Genomic DNA, 21,444 nt, shown 5'->3' on the forward strand with positions numbered 1-21,444 from the left:
GGGAAGTGCCCCTCACTCACGGTGCCGTGGGACTCTCAATCTGCCTTTGAGCTCCCCTTGGCTTGTGCACCACAACCCTTGGCCTTCTAGATCCCATCCAACCCAGTCTGCCTCTCCCTTTCTTTTTTTACGATCACATCTCCTTCCAGACTCTCAGGGCTCTCTGCTGTGCTGCCCTTTCCAGACCCCGCTCCTGGTGGCCGTCACTGCCCGGCAGCCAGCGATCGTCCACGATTTGATCCAGGCAGGAGCAGATGTCAATGCTGTAGACAACAAAGGGCAGTCAGCTCTGCACCTTGCTGCAACATATGGGTATGCCCAGGTTCTCCAGGTAGGAAAAGCTTTTATGGTTTAATTGCTAGCAATGTAAGCATATGTTATCGTCTCATTATCGCCGTCTTTAAATAACTCTTTCAGAAGGGAAGACGTCTGTAAGCAATTAAGATTTTAAGAGGAGAAAAAAAGCGTATCTTTCCATTCACACATTAGGATTTTCCTAGGGCTTTTTTTCCTAGTTTAGGACTTGCAGCCAACACCATCACAGAAGGAATCTCCCCAGCATATCTGTAGGGGAGAACAGACTCTTCCTGCAGAGCTGATGGTGGGCTGGACATGGTGGGCTCACTTGAGTTTGAGCAAGACTCTGCAGGGTGTTGGATAAACCCAATGCTATGGGATATACAGCTCCAGCAGCCATCAGTTCTGCTTGGCGCACGTCCTTTGAGGGCCAGCAGCAATGGTTAATGTATAACGTGGGCAGTTCTTTGGAAAGCAGGTGTTTCATTTAAAGCACCGTGCATTCAGATAATTCCATCAGTGCCAGCTGGAGTGGTGGAAATGAATCTTTTTTATTCTTCTCAGTGTTTATTTTTTAAACATAAAAAGAGGAATCAGAGGGAGCAAGGAATAGTGCACGTGGGTTTGCTCCTCGCCTGGGTCACAGGCATGACATGCAACGGCATTTTTTGGTTTTGTTCTTCTTCTTAAACACCTGAGACGTCTAATCTCTAAACATCAGGCAGCTCAAAGCCTCCTGTCAGTGTTTGCTTTGGGTATATTATATTCTTGTTATGATAAGAGAGCACAAGCCCTAACGTTTCTGAGTAATCCTTCCCCTTGTCCAACACGACGGGGTTGGGATGAGTCACCACGCAGCCAAATCCCCATGCAAGATGCTGTAATGTGAACAACAACATGCTGCATTCAGTCCAGAGCAAAATATGCACAGTCTGTAGTAGTTCAGACAAGGGGCTATCTGGCTGCCTCACATCAGATCTGTTCTTTAAGGCAGTTCTTTTGCTCTCTGCTAAATCCAAGCAATACTCCCCTACGGATCACTATGTCACTCCACCTGCATGCTTATCCTTGCTAAGAGAAACTTGGAACAAACATGAAGCGGTGTGATCAAGGTGTGCCTGTGCTCAATGCAGGGGAAATGTGAGGAAGTTAACGCCCTTGAGCTCAATTTTAGGAACTGAGAATCTAGTAGAATCCAATGAGATATTTTTTAGGGGACTTAGGGATTGTGATCATCTTGTGCGAACCTGAGTGACATCCCTGCTAGGAAATAGGACTCAGAGTGCCAAAATCTAGTGCCAAATTGCTTAGTCTACAGTTAAATTGTAATTATCTATTGTCTAATTGCCTCTTCTGGGGGGATTGGTTGGTGGTCATTTCCCATCTTTTGTTAGCTCCAGCTATTGTGATTTGGACAACGTTCTGCTGAGCTAAAACTGTCCCAATTCTCTGTCACTCCCAGGTGATACTCTCACAAGGCCTCCCTCTCGATTTAGAAATGAAGGATTTTGAAGGTGAGACCTTATGCACAAGTGTTTTATAGTGGTCCTAAAAAAAAGAAAGAAAGAAAGAAAGAAAGAAAGAAAGAAAGAAAGAAAGAAAGAAAGAAAGAAAGAAAGAAAGAAAGAAAGAAAGAAAGAAAGAAAGAAAGAAAGAAAGAAAGAAAGAAAGAAAGAAAGAAAGAAAGAAAGAAAGAAAGAAAGAAGTGATGCCATTGATGTCATGGACTGATGCTGATGTGCACTGGGGTTTGCTGGTGTGTGGGGTGGTGGGCTCAGAGGCATCGTTTTGGAAGCTCAAATGCCACAGAGCTTAGTGGTGCCTCAGTGCACACGTGGAGCTGAGTACACACCAAAAATACCCCCAAATTGTCTGTGCAGCCAGAGTGGGACTTTTGTAATTAGAGAAAAGTCTTGGGGCTTAAAGACACCCTTGCTAAGATGTGTGCATAGCATCTTTGGAGGTGGAAAGGACCCTTAAAGGCTACCTGGTCCAACTCCCCTGCAGCAAGCAGGGACACCCACAGCTCCATCAAGAGCTCACATCCTCCCTTATGGTGCTGCTCTGATGGAGACCATCATCACTCCCTCCTTGCTGTGTCCCCAGGCCATACCCCTCTGCACTGTGCTGTCCTGGCCCACAACACACTGCTGCGGGACCGGGGCCGCCTGGCACTGCCAGAACAGCAGACTGAAGAGCTGCAGCACCAGAGCTGGGAGCTGGAGACCTGTGTGCAGCAGCTGGTGCAGGCAGGAGCTTCCATCTACAGCCGGGTAGGAACTGCTTCTCCCCATCCCTCGGTTGTCCCTCTGCTGTTTGTTGGTATGAGGGGCGATTCTGCCTTAAGATGCTCTGTGGAAAGATTCTCACTTGGTTGTGTTTGTCTGCATTGAAATAGGATGTGAAAAGCAACAAGACAGTTCTTCATTACACCGTCCAGGATGGGAACATCTCCCTGCTCCGCTACTTCCTGGAGATGAATGGTTTCAAATCCAAGGACTTCATCAACAGCAAGGTGAGCCCAGACAGAGGCAGTGCAGATAGCCCTGCAGAAAGCACTGGCTCCCCTCCCACACATGTTTTTTGAGCAGCAAAGAGGCACTCACATGGGACTTAGCCCTGGCTGAGCCCAGGCAGCAAGACAGACAGTGGGGGAGAGAGGGATATGGGAAATGATTTCCTGGGGAGGGATGGGAACTTTGTGACACTGGGCTGAAGTTTGAAAAAACAGCTCAGCAGTGATGTGATGCTTTGCTGTTGGCAGTGTTTGGGGCAGCTGTGTGTTGGTAACCTGCCCCAACAGTGCCCTGCACAGCGAGGGACAAAGCTCCAGTGCTAAATGCATGGAGTCAGGCACTGCTTACAGAGCTGAGCTGTTCTGTTTCTGTGGGCACAGCCATCCTGGATGAGCTGGGTGCTTTCCAGCACTGCTGCTGTCACCCACCTCCTGCCTGCCCCATGCTTCACCTCTGAGCAGACACAAAGCAGTGACACTATCTTGCATCTGCATCAGCTGCACCCATCCTCCCGAGCAGAGATCCTGACATTCCTGTGCGTGCTGAGCAATTGCCCTGCGCTGTCAGCCAGAGATCCCAGCAGCTGCCATCTCTGTGCAGGTCTGGGTAATGATTTGGGTGCTCCTGCACAGCTGAGCTGTTTGCTGGGGCACAAAATCCAACCAGTTGGGCTGGAGGATGGAAAAACATGTTTGGTTCAGTGTGTATGCATGGGCAATTACACTAGGTTTTTATTTTTCTTTTATTGCATTCTTTCTGTATCTTTTAAGAGCCATCAGGCACGTGCTATCTTGTCCAGGGGAGTCTGCTGTTGTCTCTTGATCACAATGCTGGGAGAGCTTCTTACTGCGATAGGATCGCTTGGAGCTTTGTTGGTGGGATGCCTGGGACAGGGAGAAAGGTAGTGGCAGGGTTGGCTGGTCCTATCTGGTCTTCCTACCTCTTCCAAGCACGACAAAGAGAAGAAAATGGAGATTTTTGTTTTGGTGTTTTGGCTTTCCTGGCTCACCCTTTGCTTGCTGCAAGTTGTCTCATTCTAAATTCAATCAGTTGTGGATTTGATGATGAGAAAACCATTGAAGGTTTTGAGGTATTTTTCATCTCACCGATCTCTAGACCCCAGATGTGCTCTGAAATAGTGGCTCACACAAGTCCCACTAAAGTCAATGGAGGGGCTTCAAGATCAAGCACTGCCAGCTGGCCTGGCCCTCATGGCCTTGTGCCTGGGTTTGGAAGCTATGAAGTGCCTCTGCCACCAAGATGCAGCAAACAAATGCAGATGCTTCCTTTTTAATGAGAATTCGTATAAAGACTTTATAAACTTTCTCTTGAGTTTATGGGATGGTAAAATTGACAAGTGTCTGCTTGTTCAGTGCTTGTAAAAATGCCTTGCCTAAGAATAGCTATTGAGATTTCCATTCTAATTTGCTGTTTTGTTTCGTGCTCGTGCTTCCAAGTCTCTTCTGCCTCGCTGGTAAAAAGGAGGTGAAAATCACACACAGATCCCTTTTCACAGCTGGAGTTGCGATGCGCGGTGCCATCTGTGCCCATCTTTCCCAACCTCATCAGAAACGTGCGATTGTTTCAGTGAGGAACAAACAGATACAGCTGCCACAACGAGACTTGGTGCCGACTAAAAATACCTCTCCCTGTGCATCTGCATGCTTGCTTCTCGCCGTGTCAAACCGTTACGGGTCATACCCCACTGGGCAGCATTAGGGTTGCATGGGCAGGTGCCATGCCTTGTGCTGAGCCCCCCTGCTCAGGCTGTGGTGCATGGAGGGATGTGAGCTGCTGGAGCTCTGGCTCTCTGCACCCTTCTGCAGTGCCTTCCGGAGCACCTCTTGCTGAATGGGGAACATGGGGTAGGGATAAATACTCTCTTGGCTCTGGAGAAGAAATAGTGTGAAGTTTCTTGATCTCCAGAAAGGGGCACAGCCCTTCAGAGGGTTTTTCTTTATTTTTAGGCTCATGGAAACACAGCTCTGCACATGGCAGCTGCACTGCATGGTGACAAGAACCAGAAGGAAATCATTCAGTTGCTCCTTGACCACGGGGCAGACCCGAGCATCCGAAACTTAGACAACGACCAGCCGATCCACATGGCTCCTTCTGGGAAAGCTGGGGACCAGGTACGTGTTCCTGCTGCACCACTGCCCTCTGCCTTTAATGGAGGAAACAGAGAGGGCAGCCTTGGCAGCCTGGTCTGGTATTAAACGTGGAGGTTGGTGGTCCTGCATGTGGAGATTCAAGATCTATGAGGTCCGTTCCAACCCTGGCCATTCTGTGATTCTGTGAGGACGTTGTGTGCCAACGGTGTTGGCCAAGTTGGCATGGGGCTGAGCTTGCTGGGGGATCCCTACTTCAGCAAATCCAAAATGAAGGAGCACAAAGCAGGCTTTAGAATCAATGGATCGTTAAGGTTGGAAAAGACCTCTAAGATCATCAAGTCCTACCATCAACCCACTACTACCATGCCCACTGAACCACAGCTGTGCTATACCAATCTACAGCTGTTCCCTAAAGGCAGCGTGACTCAAGGGAAGATGAGGTTTCATGTCTATGGGTATGAAAGGGCTCCTGAAGCTCATTTTAGTCTCAGTGAGTTAGAATGTGTATTTAGTTACGCCTCTATGTGTATATAATGAGGGGTGTGTGTGTGTCTGTGTGTGTGTGCATCTCTGTCCACATGTAGCTTGTGCATGTCACTCCCCACAGCTTCACGTGGTGCATTATAAACCTTTGCATTTTTTTTTGGCAGGTCAGGCATTTGCTGAAGAGAGGGAAAGTTGCATCAACATTCATTTCCTGCTGCCGAAATGCCAGATCCTAGGTTGCCTGCAGCTTCTGGAATGGCTTCAACTTCAGCCAATGGCACAAAGCCCCATAGAACAACCATGAGGATGGTTAACCAGCGTGTCTCTGCCCCCAGAATCCATACACTGGGGTGGGATGGCAGTGTTTCTCAACCTGTGGCCTTTGGACCATGAGTAGCATGGGAGATATCAAGAGATAAGCTCTGAGATGGTAGAGAAGCTTATTTTGTCAACAGGGAATGCTAATAATCCCGTGACACAAATTAGCAAACATTTCACATGCAGCCAAGCTTTGATTTGGTGGCAAAGGGCAGCCGGAACACAAGATGGTCCTTGGTAGCAATGGTTGAGAAATACTGCTCGAAGCCATGCTCACATCCCTCTCTGTGCAGGGGCACTGGGTGAAACGCTGAAGCCTTTGTGATGTGCAATGAGCTCGACTGTCCTTGGGATGCACAAACCTGGGGGGGAGGAGGGGGGAGAGAAAGACTGGACCAAAGAGGTCACAACAAGACTGCAGAGTTTCCAGGGGCACGGCTGAGCTGAAGACCTCCAAGGGAGGGTTCCTGCAAGCTGCTGCTGTCCCTGCTCTTAGCACTTTGAGGAAGGGAGCTGAATCAGCTCTCCGTTGCCCCATCCCTCACCCCAACCCATGAAAGGAGAGCAGATGCTCGTGAGAGCAAGTGCGTGGCGCGGGTTCTCTCCGATCCTCATCCCATGTTAAGAAGTTCTTATCCTTTCTGTGAAATGATTTGTGAATTGCTGTGCAATCAGCTGGCAGCGTGTGGGGCAGGAGGAGTGAAGGCAGGTGCCTGCAGGGGTGAGAGCTCTGCTGTGACAGCCAACACAGAGGTTCTCATCTCCAGTGCACACCCTGAATGTTGTTCTCTCAGTCTTGCAGAAGTTATTTTCTCCCATTGGGACTGAACTGATTAAGGTGAAGGGCGAATCTCTTAAATCACCCTTGTGACTTCCTCCATTGACTCAATGCAGCAGGGCTTTGTTAAGCGCTTGTGAGCCTTGCAAACCCTTCAACGACTGTTTTGCAGATCCAAACAAAAGCTCTTAAGAAATGCAGGAAACCTGATTAGAGACCTTCTGACTTCCTCATCCCTCCTCTTTGCTGGTTGGCTACTGCTTCTCACTACGTCATGCCTACAAACCTGCCAGCGCCCTCTGACAAAAAAAAGCAGACGCGTATTTGCATGTGTTTGCATAAATTTGCATGTATCTGGGCACGGGCCGGCTCAAGCATGTGCTTCCTTGCTTTGATGGGATGCTGTAACGAGACCCAAATGAGTGAGAACTGCATTGACGAGGAAAAGTGGTCAATAAATTCTCTTTCTCGACCTTGAGACGATCCCTCCCGTGGCTCAGCAATGATCCCTGTGCCAAAACGAATTTCATCCCTTTGAGTCGGGTCGCAGTGTCCCCACTTTTTGCAGCTGTTTTGAGGAGGAATGTCCCTTTTATAACATCAGCAGCGCTGGCAGTGCGTAATACCCCTTGTTTGCACACTTTATCTCTTCCTACCCGTGGCTTCAGATAAGTCACAGAGAACAAAAGCTCGTTAGCACTGAACAAACGCTTCCAAGTGGCACCATGGAAAAGCCATTGGGCGGCTGGCAAGCAAAGCTTTTTGATCAGATCCTCTGAGCAACCGGTTAAAATAAGAGCCCTTTATTTTCTCTCTAACTGCAGGCTGCTGCTGGAGCTATTCGCGGCTCAGAGTGGGGAGATCCTCATTTCTGAGTGCCCACGTGTTAATTCCACCTGGCATGGACTGGCATTTGGTCGCGCTGTGCCAGTTCTGTTAGAGATACGGCATGAGCTATTTTCATGTAATCAGCTTTTACAAGGAAGGAAAGCAGGGAAATAACATGCTTCTCCCAGCCAGAAAATCCACAGTCTGCCTTTGAATGGTTCTCCTCCGTTGTTTTTTCCTTCCAGTTCACAATCAGCCCAGGAATCCTTGTGTCAACAAGGGGCAAGCTTCGGCTTGCACTGCACGTGTGGGGCTATTGACACAGCACTGGGGATTGGTGTCTGCACCCCCCCTTGTATGGGGGACTATAGAACAGCATGAAGAAGTGCAGCAGGGAAATGGGAAATTGCTGCCAGGGATGGAGAGTGACTTAGTTAACAGATGGGGATAGTGTCAGCCTTGCTGTGCTAATGTGGGTGCTCTCCTTGTTGTCTGCTTGCAACCCATTTGCACATGTTCTTTCCTTTGCTGCACAAGAACACCCTCTGGTAGCTCTGCTAAGCTCAGGCTAATGCAGCCAGCCCACGGAGAGGATGTGCTCATCCCATTTCCACCAGCAGCCTCAAACATCTCTCCTCAACCTTATCCTCCCATGGCTGTTTAATGTTGGTGAGGATGGACTTCAAAGTATGAGGCATCGAGGAGCTCAGCAGCGTTGGGGCAGGAGGTGAGCATACCCCCATAGAGAACAAAGCACCTCCAGCACCACTAAATGACACGTGTTGGAGCATCACAGAGGTGATGGCACATTTATCTGCAGCAGCAGCACAGCTGCTGACTCCTATTTATAACAGGCTTAGTGCTTGGGCTGGCTCTGAGCACTGGAACAGGTTGCCCAAGGAGGCTGTGGATGCCCCATCCCTGCAGGCATTCAAGGCCAGGCTGGATGTGGCTCTGGGCAGCCTGGGCTGCTGGTTGGTGACCCTGCACATAGCAGGGGGTGGAAACTGGATGTCACTGTGGTCCTTTTCAACCCAGGCCATTCTATGACTCTGAGGTTAACCAGGTGAAAACAGGGAAGAGAGGAAAGCATCGCTGAAGGTTGTGGTGAAGGTGGAGCAATATTGGTTGGGTTTGTTGGTTGGTTTGGTTTTTTTTTGGTAGAATGGAGGAAGTTCCCTATCTGTCAGCAGTACACGTGTTGCATCCGTTTGAGTGCCTCCAGCTCTGGGCAGAGGGAAGGTGTTCAGTTGCAAGAGCCACCAGAGAACATTACTGTGGCAGCTGAAGAGCTGGAGGTGTGCTGGGGGTTGAGGACTTCTTCCCCACCTTTGTGAGCCTGAGTGAGTAATGAGGATCATTAGCCAAAGAGAAAGTTGCTGGCATTCAGCACACAAGTAATGGGCACTGTGAGTACCAAATTATTTATTTCTGACACAAAGAGCTGGTGTTGATGACATGGGTTTGGTAAGGCAGCTGGGGGGGGGGGGGGTTCTTAAAAACAAAACCAGGAAATAAAATAAAGACCAAATAAAAAAAGCTACCCCTGACCACAGAAAACAGGAGGATGAATGTAGTGACAACACCATGTGTGAGTAGTGATGAGTACATTGGAGGCAGTGCAACCGTATGCAGTTCCCAGGCGACGATGCCAACAAGAAGGCAGCGTGCAGCCCCTCCCCATTAGCTGTAACAGATGTCCCAGCTCCTGTCCCTCCTGAAGAAGTCATCACTGGGTGGCAGGCAGCCCGAGCAGTCCGTGCCAGGGCAGGGGAAACGCTGTGGGACCTTGGGGTCGGTGTGTGGGGGGCTGCAGGCAGCACAGCAGCAGGCGAGGGGTGTGTAGGGGGATGGGGGGTGGCAGGGCCAGCCCTCTGCTGGGCAGCCATAGGGCGTGGGGTCCAGGGCAGGAGGTGGGCTGTGGGTCAGGGGGGTGAATGGGGGCAGCTGGGGAGCAGGGCAGCCGTGGGGCAGCGCGTTGGGCAGATCAGCTGGGCTCGGGGATGCTGCAGCCTGCAAGGGAGAGAAATGAGAGATGCTTTTGGTTTGGAGTGTTGTCTTGGGGATGCAGCAGGACAGCTGGGATTGCTGCACTGCTGTCCACTCAGAGGGTCTGGCTGCACAGAAGGTGTGTTGGCCTTTGGAGGACGTTTCAGCTCGGAGAGGGTTGATATTTTCCATACTGTCTTGTGTGATGCTATGTTTTGGCTTTAGGAGAAAAACAACACTGATAACACACCCATGTTTCTAGCTGTTCCTCAGTATTGATGCACAGAGCCAAGGACATTTCAGCTTCTCATGCTGTCTTGCTAGCGAGGGGCACAAGGATTTGGGAGAGGACAGAACCAAGACAGACAACCTAAGCTGGCCATATGGATATTCCATCCCATGTGGCATCATCACAACAGCAGACTAAACCCAAGAGGCTATTCCAGTTCTATGAGCACTAACAGAGACTCCCTCTGAGCCCTATGGGATCTCCATGCAGAGCACCATCTATGTTACGATGTCTGCATTCCTGAAGCACCCCCGTTCCCAAATCAGCTCTCTGCTGCTTTGCCCCATGCTGTGACCCCATCCCCAGCAACCCTTGGAGCGCACAGTGCTTACCAAGCCCTGGTTGAAGCAGAGAGGGACTGGCTGGAAGGAATCAGGGATGTAATGTGATGGTGTCTGCAGAGTGCCCAGCGATGGCTCGAAGGCTGCCTCCGCCTGCAGGTAGGAGTCCACCAGCTGCTCCAGGTGGCTGGGGCTCTCCTCGCAGGAGAGGCAGTTTGAGAACTGCCTTGATGGGCAATAGTTGGGAGCTGAAGAGATGGGTTCTGCATCAAAAGGTGCTGGGGGAGAAGGTAAAGCAAGAAGCAGTGCGTTATTCAGTATCTCACAAAGGGCAGTGTGTGCAGGTGCAAGTAGAAGTGTGTAGCTGGATGGGGGAAGGAGTGAGAAGTACCCAAAGTGCATTAACAGATGGAGATTTACCATCCTGAAAGACCTTGAGTACATCTCATGTTTCTGTATTAACATAAGCAAATTGATTCCTAAATATTGATGATTTAATCATTTCCTTGTCCACACAATGTATATATTCACACCTGCCCAACCCTTGAGGTCTCTTTGCTTTGGCTGCAGAACGCTCGAAGGACCTGAAAGCCCCGAATGCCCTTCCCCCTTTCCTTGGATATCCACTGAGATGGGGAAGGAGCTGAAAATCTGACACTCCTCTCACTGCTGCAGGGGCTGCCAGCAGAGCAAGAACAGCCAACAGTGCACACTGCTCCCAACCCATGGGCTGCAGCCCAGGGACAGCAGTGCTCTCTGGGGCTGAGCATCCCTTGGGGAAGGGGCTCTGCCTTCCTGCAGTGGGAAGCTGCCCAAGCAGAGCATTGGATGGTGCTCCTGCAGAGGGGAATATGTTCCCTGTTGGCCTCTAGGCATCCTCATCTGCATTCCATGGGCTCCATTCAGGTGCTGATTAGCTGCACTGCTGGCTCTCTGCCTTAACCAAGGGCTGGAAGGACGCTGGGCTGTGGGAATGGTTGGGAAGGGACACTTGGGTGGGCTTTGTACCAACCTGGGTGAGGAGGAGACACAGATTCTGCAAACTGGATGCTGCTGCTGCCCCAGGAAACCTGGCAAAGAGAAGGGGAGAGGAGGGTCTGGAGGTGCTGTAATGCAGGAGTGTCTTTCTGCACACCGAGGTAAGTCATTTTGCTTCAAGCTATTCATGTAAACCTCATTTATCTCAGGGCTGAGGCACTGTAAGCCTCTCTGGAACTGACAGGGCAACATTCTCAACCTGAGCTTGCGTAGATAACGGGGCTGGAGGAGCACAGCACCAGCCTGGTGCAAAGCTGTCAATATAACACCATCAGCACGCTCTGCCTGCTGCCTTGCTGCTGTCACTGCAGCAGAGATGGGGCTGCCTTGCAAACCTCCCCATGTTGACATCTGTTCATTCCCAGGATTGTGGATCACCAGGAACTTGTAGGGATGGGTATGAATAAGAGCAAGCCATTTACAAGTGCAGCAATAGCTGCCTTGAAGCGTGACTAAAGGCATTCCAGGTGTCCCCACAGCCGGGCATCTCTGGATCACTGGGGCTGGTGCCAAAGCTGTTTGAGATACAGCATATCTGCCCCTAACACAGCTCTATGCCCCCATGGGAAAGGCTGGGATTCCCAAAGGATGCTGCAATCTGGAGTTGATGGGTCTGTGTTCCAGCAGCTTGGCTGGAGGGAGATATCTGCCCCAAAAGCAATGGGAGTGCTGATGCTTGTGCTCTGGGACTAGGATTTTACTCTGCAAATGCAAATCCTCTCCCCCCCTCTCAGCTGTAACTCACACAGACTTCCACTTCTTTTCCTCTATTCGAAATGCTGATAGCTCATTTTCCTGCTAACAGCTTCCTCCCCCCATGTGTTTAAATCATTATACAGTGGCTGCTTTGGTGCTGGTAGGACTGCCCCTCCTGGCTTTGGCTGCAGATGTGCACCATAGCAGAAGTCTTCAGATCCAGCTCACGCAGCAGCCGATCCCTCTAGGACAAGCAGGAATCCACAGTGGGAACCTCCTGCCTTGTTGCCTGTTTGGCTTTTTCTTTTGTGGGTCAGAGCAGCACGGTGCCAGCTGGCACCAGGAAGGAAACCCAATTGCACACCGTGCTGAGGCTGCATGGGAGCAGAGACCCCCTATTCCCAAAGCCCAGCAGCTCTGTGCTCTGCTGGCCCCGGCTGCTCCACCTGGCTTCCAGCCTTGTGCAATCAGCTGCCATCAGGTGCAGGGAGATGAGATCTGAGAGCCATGCCAAGGTGTGGAGTCACGAACCGGGAAGCAGGAATGATTTATTGACCTTTTCATGCAAATTCCCAGTGCTGCTGGAGCTGGAGGGCTCTCACATAGATGGGGAACGTTTGCGTGCATGCAGGTGAACCCACCTCCTTCCTTCCCCTCTCTGAGAAGGGATAGAGCTCAGGTTGTGCTGGATAACACAAGAGACCCGGATTCCCATATTCCCAAACCCTGCATGGTTTCAGCATGGCACACCTTTAGCCCTGGCTGCATTGGGCAGCGTGCCATGGACACTTCCTCCACCTGCACAAGGCTCAGCCCAGCACCGGTTTGCACCACTGCTGCGGTCCTGGCTGAGTTTCCTTCTTCCCTATCACCCTGCCGTGCTCAAACCCCACGTCACATAGGTTACAACCTTGGCAAAAACATTAAATAAATGATGAAGGGAGAAGGTACACAGCAGACACCAAGTGGTTCACTCACCGCCGCGCCGGTTGCTGCTTGTCGTGCCCTTCTCTGCTGCAGCAACTCCTTAACAGTGATCTTTACTCTGACACCTTGGTACACTTTGGGCTTTCCTGAAAGAAAGGATGGAAAAACTCTTCTCAGGATGGGAGACTTTTTGGGAGCATGTGGCATATTTCCAGGCACCCCCTGCTTAGAGCTAACAGATGGTTCATTGCTCTCTCTAAGTGACTTGCAGTGGCAATTCTTTCACACCTGCTAATCAAGCTTGTGACAAGCAGGTATTTATGAGAAAAAAAAAACAAAAACAAAAAACAACAGTTGTTGATCATACATATTAATCATATAGGTTTTATTCTTTGGTATCTCTATTTTTCCCTCCAGGTGACCTAACAGCTCCATCTGGTACTGCTGCTGCATCCATTTAAATCCCCCTCATATTTGCTGCTCCCAGGACCTGAAAACAGAAGTGGGAACTGCTTTGTCTGGCAGATGAAGGGCAGGAATCAAACAATACAAATACGTGGGCGGTTGTTCAGAGGGTTAAATAAAACACATATAAAATGCCTGCTTTTCTGCCTTTTTTTTTTTTTTTTTTGCAAAGCCTGGATTGTCTCTTTGATTCACTCATTCTGTGCAACTCCCATTGCCTTCAAGCAAGCTCTTAGGATACCTTTAGTCCAGCCCCAAACAACCATCAATCATCAGTCACTACCTGAGCAGGGATTTTTAGTACAGGAAATGGCAAAGAATTTATCTCATCTGAAGAATCACTTTCACCTGCTGTACTCATGCTGAAATCCTTAAAGCCTCTGGCAGTTCAGTTTCTGTCCTGACTTTCTGCTGTTGCTTCCATCCCACACCCAATCCTACACACACCAGCATGGTTCCTCTGCCCACAGCTGCTTGCAGGCTCCCTGGCCCATAGCATGCTGTGCTCACACATCGATGAATCATAGAATCACAAGGTTGGAAATGACCTGCAAGATCATCTAGTCCAACCGCCTTCCCATTCCTATTAGTATCACAAGCTACTAAACCATAACTGCCCCAAAAGCAACGGGAGTGCTGATGCTTGTGCTCTGGGATTAGGATAAGTGAAACCCCACTGCAGGCACTCTGCTCTCCCTGCTATGAGCTCTCCCTGCTGCTGATGGATATGCAGTATCTCTCCATCCCGTCTCACCTCCCTTTGTTGAAGGGATGCTACAGAGGTGCTGGGTCCCCCTGGAAGCAACTCAGCAAGCTCAGCTGGGGCTTCTTCCAGACTTTGCTGAGCTGCACCTTCAGCTGAATTTAATGAGAACTCCCTTTAGCAGGCCCTACAGTCAGGAAGGGCACCCACCCCTCCTGCAAGTTTGGGATGTATGCAGCATGTCTGCACAGGGAGGCAGGCAGGGCTGCCACCCACCCCACGAGTGCTCTCAGGACAACTCACCAGCTGAGGCACGGTCTTATCTCTAAGCTGGGGACTGGCTGGGGGGGAGAGGGGGCTGCGCCCCGAGAAGACTGTGTGGATAAGGCTGCCAGCTCCTCTGGGCTGAGCATGGAAGGGGCGAGGGGATGCGAGGCCGGGCAGAGCGAGGGCAGGCTGGGGCAGAGCGATAGCAGAGGTAGCTGGGTGAGCGGAGGGTCCCGGCTGCGGGGTCGGGGCTGAAGGGGCTCCGTCGAGCAGCTCTGCCCGCTGCGCTCCGTTGCGCCCCGGCCCCGTCGGGCAAGAGCCGCTCGCTGCCTCCTCCCCGCTCCCCGCCCTCCCGTTTCCTCCTCGCCCGGGGAGGCGACGCTGCCTCATCGCACGCCGAATGACCCCGCGGAACGCCGAAACGGCCCCAAACCGGGCTGATGCCGTGGGCCGGGGGCTTACCGGACATCCTGAGCGGCGGCGGCAGCGGCTCGCCCGGCGGCCCCAGTGCAAACGGCGGCGGCCCCGGCCCCGCGGGGGGGGATGGGGGCTGGAGGCGGCGAGCTGGGAATTGGGGGGCCGAGGGACCCGGCGGCCTCGTGGCGATGCCAGGTGGTGCCCGCTCAAATATTATTGTTTTATACCTACGGGTATAAGTTTGAGTTTTTCTCCCCTTATGCCAAGTATTTAAAACCTCTAGAAACCAATGATTTGACAATCAATGATTGCGCGATACTTTCAATTTGAATATTCAAAGGCTCCACAAAATGGGCTATCTTTTTGTGAAACTGAGCACATCCCCATCTAGCAGAGGGTCTGGGGGAATAAGATCCAGTGGGGCTGCCCTCCTCACCCTGTGCTTTTCTGACATTTTCAGGGTTTTCTCCATCTTTCCCCAAACGAAGCAGATGCCTCGAACCCAGCTCAGCGTTTTCCCCTCAGACGTGCAGGCTGGGCTCCAGCCCTCTCATATTTCATGTGCTACCTGCAGAGAGGACTCCGCAAGGGAATGAGTGGCTTTTTGCACAATTTGTCACTTTTTAAGGGGAAATACTCCGGATTTTGGACCAAAATGGCACTGGAAGGATGTGGCCGAGCAGAAAGGCCACACTGGGCATGCTGGTGGAAACCACCCAGACCCTGCTTCTTCCCACAGCACTCCTTTCTCTCTCCCCAAGTTATGGCCTGGGGCTGGAGTTTACATGCACGTTCCCCTAAATGCAGGCTGTGTGCTCTCCCTGCACGAGGCAGCCCCTCTCTCGGGTGCTGAAGCACTGGTTTGCCCCACATGCGGCAAGGCTGCAGCCTGGTGGGATGATGCAGATTTAGGGCAACTCCATCCCTGCTTAATATCAATGTATTTGGTTTTTTTTTGGTTTTGTTTTAAGTCATGTTTAATCTTTACACAGCAGTGCCGGGCCTCAGGAATAGTTGGCTGATGCCAGAAAGCAGGCCGGGCTGTTAATCATCTACCAGCTGCTCAGTTGGGGTTGTTGTTGCAGCTGAATCTTTTCTTGAAGTAGAACAAATGCACCCAATTTCGGGGAGGAGTGGGCATGGTGGTGATCCCTTCCTTTGCTCTCCACTTGTGCTGGGTTCAGGGACACTGCCCCAGTGAGGAGCCCTCTCCCCACCCTGTGATGCAGCACGGGGGACTTGGTGGGGGCACAAGGACCTCCTGCAGCACCTGATGATGCTAAGTGTCCTGAGGCCCTTGCATTGCTGGGGATGCTTTCACCAGAAGGTGGTGGTTGTCTCTGGAACTGGAGATGCAGAGGGGAGCCTATTCTTGGATAAGGAGTTTTTCCAGAGGCCCTGCCTCGGTGAAGGGCTGAGTGCTGTGTGGGGTCAAACACATCCAAAAGAGCTCTCCCTGTGCTCGGCTGCTGGCACTGTCCGTGGGCCGAGTCTGTTTGTCCCCCCGGGCGAACAGAAAGGTGCGGCCCGAGGGCTTCGGGGCACGCGGAGCCGCGAGGGTTTGCATTTCCCAACAGGTCTGAACAGGGCTGGGGAATCAGGAAACGGCAGAAGGGAGGGAAGCCAGGACAGGACCGGAGCCGGGCGCTCCCGGCCGGCAGCAGCCGCACAGCGGGGCTCTGCTGGGGGGTACCGGGGTGAGGCTGTGGGGTTGGGCGGTACCGGGACGCCTGAGAGCAGCAGAGTGTTCGCCCCGATCTCTGGTTTGGGGGGAGGGAAGGGGCTGTGAGGGCTGGCGTGGAGCCCGTGCTTATGGAGTGTGAGAAATCTTGATGGGCTGCGGGATGGAGGAACGCGTCGGGCTGTGGGAGAGGGGCTCATAAAGGATCTCCTGCCGCATCCCTGCACACCCGCGGACGCTGGGATTCGTCCTGGAGGGTTTCGCTGCCGTGGGTACCCGAGGGAAGGGGCAGAACCGAGGGGCAGCTCGGGACTCGCGTGTTCGTGTGAGCAGAGCTACCTCTAGCGGCCGCCGCTGCACGCCGGGTTCGGCCCCGATGTCCGCACCGGTACCGGGTGCTGCTGGTGGAACGGAGCACGACAGGGGCGGCCGTCCGTGAGGATTGCTTTCATAAGCTAGATGTGGTGTATCAGTGCTTCTGTTCGCACCTTCTGTTTGAAGGACCGGCTAGGGAAAAGCGCACAAATAACTCATTTGTTTCAGTAATAAACTGTTTTCCTTCTTCTCCAGCTCTCGGAGGCTCTAGATGAGCCTTCCATCCTCCTTTGCCCAGACAAAGGTGTGGTGAAGGGCTTGAAGTTCGCTGTGGGATGAGTGGAGTTGGGTCATGGGGAGCTGCCAAGAGACAGCAAAGGATGTTTCTAGAGACTTCAGCAGGCTTAATGGAGCAGCTGTCTGGGGATAGGGAAAGCTGTTTGTTTAGGTCTTGATCAGGAAAAGGAGCAAAGAGATGGAAACAGACAGAAAGAAGAGGATGGTGAGGCACTGGAACAGGTTGCCCAAAGAGGTTTGGGTGCCCCATCCCTGGAGGAATTCAAGGCCAGGCTGGATGTGGCTCTGGGCAGCCTGGTCTGGTGGTTGGTGATCCTGCACATAGCAGGGGATTGGAACTAGATGAGCATTGTGGTTCTTTTCAACCCAGGCCATTCTATGATTCTATTAAAGTTTCTGCTTGCAGTAACTAGCTGGGAGGAACAAACCTGCTGTGGGCAGCAGAAAGGGATGGATGAGGGGAAAATCACACCTGGGGAACCACAGAGCCCCTCTGCAGGGGCCAAGCAGAGCCCCCTCCCCAGGCAGGAGTCAGTCTGGCTTAACCAGGAGCATCAGCCCAGAGCTTACAGCACCTGAAGTCAGCACATCTCCACCTGCAACAAGCCAAATGCCCTTGGGGAAGGGAGAGGGGTGAACCTGTGCCTGACAGCAAAGCCTTCTGCCTCGGTCCTTTTTCCTGACCCAGGACCTCAAGGAACAGCTCTGTTAGCTCCTGGCTTTGTGCTTTCTCTTTCAGCTCCAGGGAAGACAGGAAGGCACAGAGGAAGAAGGGATTTTCCATGTGCCACCTCCATCAAAACAGGTGGGAGCTGTTAGTTACCTCTCCCCCCTTTTGGGATTTCACATAAGGCTATAGGGGTCTTCCGTTGTTATCACTGCTTTTGTGTTAACTCTTTTAAATGCTTTCCTCTGGGGCTGTGTCTTTCTGTCCAAACAGCACAGAAGGCCTTTATTTATTGGTGGGGAGGGAAGGGGGCAAAAAGATGACTGAGCTGTGTTGTCACTGACCCACAAAAGATAAAGGCACATCACCAAATGTCTCTTCAAAGCAAGGTAGTTCACTGAGCACGGAGCTCAGGAAGGTGTTGGCGTGGCTGCAATGAGCTGCCTGAGCCTTGGTACCATCACTATGGGGAGATTATCTTCAAGATTTCAAGCCTGGGGCCTCTGAGGTTTAGCAGATGTAGGCTAAGAAGAGATTTCAAAGGACTTGGGCAGAGCCGGTGGCAGAACTATCAAGATAACTGGTTTCTTTCCCATATATTTCAAGGTCCCTCAGCACAGCCACAGTGCTGAGCAGTTATTTTGGCGTCAGCACAAAACAGGTCACAGTAGGAGTCGATATATAAGTCCTTGGCTCATCAAAACAGGCTGAATCTGCACGACTCGAGTAACGGTCCAGCTCTGTCGTGCTGCATTTCCCTGCTGCAGAGCCTCCTGAGCTGGCTCCTGGTGAGCTGTGTGTGGAGGCGGTGGTCTGTAGCTCCTGGCTGGGTGGTACAGCAGTGCTGAGCACAATAATAATAATAACAACAATCTCCTCTTGACCCCCAGGTACTTAATTAGCCCTGCGTGACCCTTGTGCTCAGGGTGGTTAATTCCTTATGTGCACTGTGGCAAAGACACTTGCTCCTTGGGGGCAGAGCTCATCTGTGGGGCTGTGTTGAGCTCTGGCTGGTGATGGTTCCATGGCTGATGATGGTGCCGTGCTGTGTTCAGTTTGCATAGCACAAACAGGAGGTTCCTGCCGCAGCAAGCAACCAAATTCAGAGGTTTAGATTTGAATTAAATTTGCCAGCGCTAAGACTTCCTTTTGGTGCTGAGGGAGGCTTGCAGCTGCTCCCTGTTCCAGCATGGAAATGAGTCCTGAGCCCACACGTGTCGCAGGAGGTGGCAGGAAGGAGCCCTGTGGCCTGCAGGCAGACGGGATTCACCCCTCAGGGTTGGGGCTGCACCTGCGTAGGGCTGGGTGTCTGCGTGGCATGGACCTCAGTGGGACCATTGCTCCAGAGCTGGAGCTGCCACATGCAAATCGGGGCTCAGCAGATGCCCTTCTTGCTGCATGAGCTTCTGCCTGCCCGTGGCTACAGCATCTTGCTGCCAGCTTGTCTGTATTCTTTTCTGAACCTTTGACTGAAGGTAATGGTGCAGCCCTCTGCACGAGGGTTTGGGCTCCAGTCTTAGTAGGAAGCAGCCCAGCGCTGCTGTTTGACAACCCTCCTTTAGGGAGGGCTTCTCCTGCCTTCATTCAACCACAGTGCCTCTGCAGCTGCCCTCCCTTGGCTTTCCCAGCAGCAAGAACACTCATGTTGCAGGGAGCTTGATTTCCATTGCCTCCTGGCTCCTTATCGGGTGATGAATGGCGCAGCTTAATTTAAGCCCATTAGTCCATTTCCTCCTGCATGACTTCCTCTCAGCGCAGTGGGACTGGGCTAGCTGGGCTTCTGCAGCACATCTGCTCAGCATCACTGCAGCCCACACATGTTCAGCTGTCAGAAGCCCCAGCCCCACGCACGCTTGGGCTGCGCCATAGATCATTCCTTGCACAACAAAGATGTACTGTTTTTTGGTGGCAAGATCACGCTCAAATAAAAGATGCCGCTCAATTAGGCGTTGTGATAAATATACAAAGGGTTGTTTGGTTATCTGCTGTTTGCTTTGAGTCTGGATTGTGTTATCTGTCAGATAAAGAGCTGCTCTTACAGCTGTTTGTTCCATGATGTGTCGCAGTGCATGTGCCATGCACAGCAATGTCTTTTGTCTATCAGAGGGAATTAGCAATAAGGCTGATTTTTGCATGAGATACACACGACTACTGAGCTTTGGGGTATAAAGCAGAGGTCAATAGAGGAAGCAGTGCCTGTTTTATAGCTCCTTGGGCTTTCCATTGTGCTTGTGAACGGAAAAGCTGCCTCCAGAAAGGCAGTGAGTAAAGCTGATAGTCCTTAGGAAGGAGGGTGGGAATGCAACCACAGCCATTCCTTCCTAGTGCTCCCCAAAGAAGTCTTTCTGAGCGCCTGTCTGCTGTGGGAGCAGTTTGTCCCAGTGCCTGTCTGTGGCTCAGGGGTTCTCCTGCCTTTCTGTGCTGCTTGAAGGCAGGTTTTGCATTGTTTGGTTGGGTCTGTGCTGCTTTTCTGCCTGTTTTGTTACAATCAATGTGCATGAAAGGAAAAGCGCTTGAGAGTCCCTCCGAGGTTTGTCCCTTTGTTTTGCTAAAGGCAAAAAGCTCGAAGCAAACACCCTCAGGGATTGGGGGTAAGAGCATCACAGTGTGTGCCTTCTGCTGCCCATAGTTTCTGCTTGCCTGGAGAAAGCCTTGTGCGAAGGGGAGGTTGTGTGCAGATGGAAGTGTAAACACAGTATATTTATTAACTTAAACCTCGTGGTTTAGCCTCTGTTTTATTCCGTGCACCCCAAACTGGAAAGTGCAATGCGTTCAGGGTGGGGATGCACTCTTGGCCCCCATTTCTGGCAGCAGGATGCTTCCCTTGCTCTTTTTCTGTGCTGGAGTTGCTGGGGAGGGCCATCACCCTGTGCATACTGCAAGGGATCTATAGGTGTCCCCTGAACCCCCCTGTGCCCATTCCTGCTCTGCTGTGACCTTACTGTCCTGACCTCTGCCTTTCCAGGTTCCCATTGAGCGGAACCACTGCATCCATGAGGATCAAAGAACCCTTCAACCTGGTGCTGCCCACCACCCCTGAGCAGCTCAGTGTTCAGCTTTGTGCCTTGGCAGCCTCAGCCCCACAGCAGGTGGAGGTCGTTGCTCTGTTAGCACAGCTGAGCCCCTTTAGAGCTGGCACAGGGCCTTGACAGACATCCCCAAACCTTTCCAATGAGGCTTGGCCATCTCAGACCAGGAAGTCCCCATGGATGTCCTACTGCAAGCCCAGGTGGCTGGAGATGTTGTCTGGCTGTGCAGAACATGGTGGCAGGGATGGAATGAGGGTTACCCAGAGTTTTGGGAGAAAAGCCTGTGATTTCACTTCTGTTTAACAGTAGCATATCATTTTTCAAAGGTTTGAGCGTTTTGGACACTGGCAAGTTGGAGAAGAGCACATCCAAACTCTGAAAAGGTTGGATACTTTGAAATCCCCATGCCACGTAACTCCCATCTAACAGCAGCAGAGCTGAATCCTCCAGCAGCCTCACCTGAAGGCTTTGGGATGCTCTGGGCAGCAAGCTTTCTACTGAGGCTCTCTGCCCTTTGAGCTTGGGTCTGTGCCATACAACAAGCTCGATGTGTAGGTACATGTTCCTTACAGCTGGAGCTGTGAATGCAAGTAACTGCTGCTATATGCAACAGGTTGGTGCAAGCTTTGTGGAGATGAAAGATGGCTCTGAGTCCTTTATGGGCTTCTTCTTTTGTCTCCTTTATCCCAGCTGATGGGTTGTGCCATGCAGCTCACACCTGCAGGACCGGGGAGGAATGTGCAGATGGGCTTTTATTGAGGTCTTCCAGAGAAAAACTGAACTTTGAAGCTGATCCCCTGGGTTAACACCCAGCTGTGTTCTCCTAGGAGAACACAAACAGCCATTCCACAACTGACACGTTTGATGTCTAAAAATGGGATTTACCATTTTGCCTGACTGATTTTCAGGATGCACTGTTCTGTTTACCACTGAAATTCATATGGCATTGTATCCCCAGGTGCACGGATACATGGAGAGCTAGGAAGAGATGAGTAGTAATGCAGAATCTCAGTACTGGCTTGTGGTTACCCCAAATGTTTTCTGCTGGG

The 21,444-nt window shown here is 51.6% G+C and overlaps 2 protein-coding genes across 3 annotated transcripts; one reads left to right on the forward strand and one right to left on the reverse strand.

Moving 5' to 3' along the window:
- The first annotated feature begins 17 nt into the window (after positions 1 to 17).
- On the forward strand, positions 18 to 8,720 carry LOC116233136 (NF-kappa-B inhibitor delta-like). The gene is made up of 6 exons (XM_031599851.2): positions 18 to 331; positions 1,760 to 1,811; positions 2,404 to 2,570; positions 2,696 to 2,812; positions 4,781 to 4,945; positions 5,575 to 8,720. Exons 2-6 carry the CDS (start codon positions 1,796 to 1,798, stop codon positions 5,644 to 5,646), a joined length of 537 nt encoding a protein of 178 aa, XP_031455711.1. The 5' UTR covers positions 18 to 331; positions 1,760 to 1,795; the 3' UTR covers positions 5,647 to 8,720.
- Positions 8,721 to 8,788: 68 nt separating this feature from the next.
- On the reverse strand, positions 8,789 to 15,683 carry POU2AF3 (POU class 2 homeobox associating factor 3). Of its 2 annotated transcripts, XM_090123610.1 has the most exons (5): positions 14,452 to 15,683; positions 12,606 to 12,700; positions 10,906 to 10,963; positions 9,945 to 10,171; positions 8,791 to 9,347 (listed from the first exon to the last, which is right to left on the reverse strand). In XM_090123610.1, exons 1-5 carry the CDS (start codon positions 14,456 to 14,458, stop codon positions 9,018 to 9,020), a joined length of 717 nt encoding a protein of 238 aa, XP_089979736.1. In that variant the 5' UTR covers positions 14,459 to 15,683; the 3' UTR covers positions 8,791 to 9,017. The 2 variants fall into 2 exon arrangements, with proteins under 2 accessions (XP_031455707.2, XP_089979736.1); XM_031599847.2 differs by lacking the exon at positions 14,452 to 15,683 and having other exon boundaries at positions 8,789 to 9,347; positions 12,606 to 12,852.
- Between the last annotated feature and the right edge of the window lie 5,761 nt (positions 15,684 to 21,444).

The sequence above is a fragment of the Phasianus colchicus genome, chromosome 23, assembly GCF_987193195.1.
Source record: "Phasianus colchicus chromosome 23, bPhaCol1.hap1.1, whole genome shotgun sequence".
Classification (NCBI taxonomy): Eukaryota; Metazoa; Chordata; class Aves; order Galliformes; family Phasianidae; genus Phasianus; species Phasianus colchicus.

Excerpts from the sequence above, each read along its gene's own strand:
- LOC116233136 (XM_031599851.2), top strand. Across the intron at positions 2,571-2,695 it reads GAGCTTCCATCTACAGCCGG|GATGTGAAAAGCAACAAGAC; the intron begins GTAGGAACTGCT and ends GCATTGAAATAG. Across the intron at positions 4,946-5,574 it reads CTGGGAAAGCTGGGGACCAG|GTCAGGCATTTGCTGAAGAG; the intron begins GTACGTGTTCCT and ends TTTTTTTGGCAG.
- POU2AF3 (XM_031599847.2), bottom strand. The coding sequence starts at position 12,761 with ATGCCACATGCTCCCAAAAAGTCTCCCATCCTGAGAAGAGTTTTTCCA. Across the intron at positions 10,172-10,905 it reads TGTGTCTCCTCCTCACCCAG|CACCTTTTGATGCAGAACCC; the intron begins GTTGGTACAAAG and ends CTTCTCCCCCAG. Across the intron at positions 9,348-9,944 it reads TCTGCTTCAACCAGGGCTTG|GCTGCAGCATCCCCGAGCCC; the intron begins GTAAGCACTGTG and ends TCTCCCTTGCAG.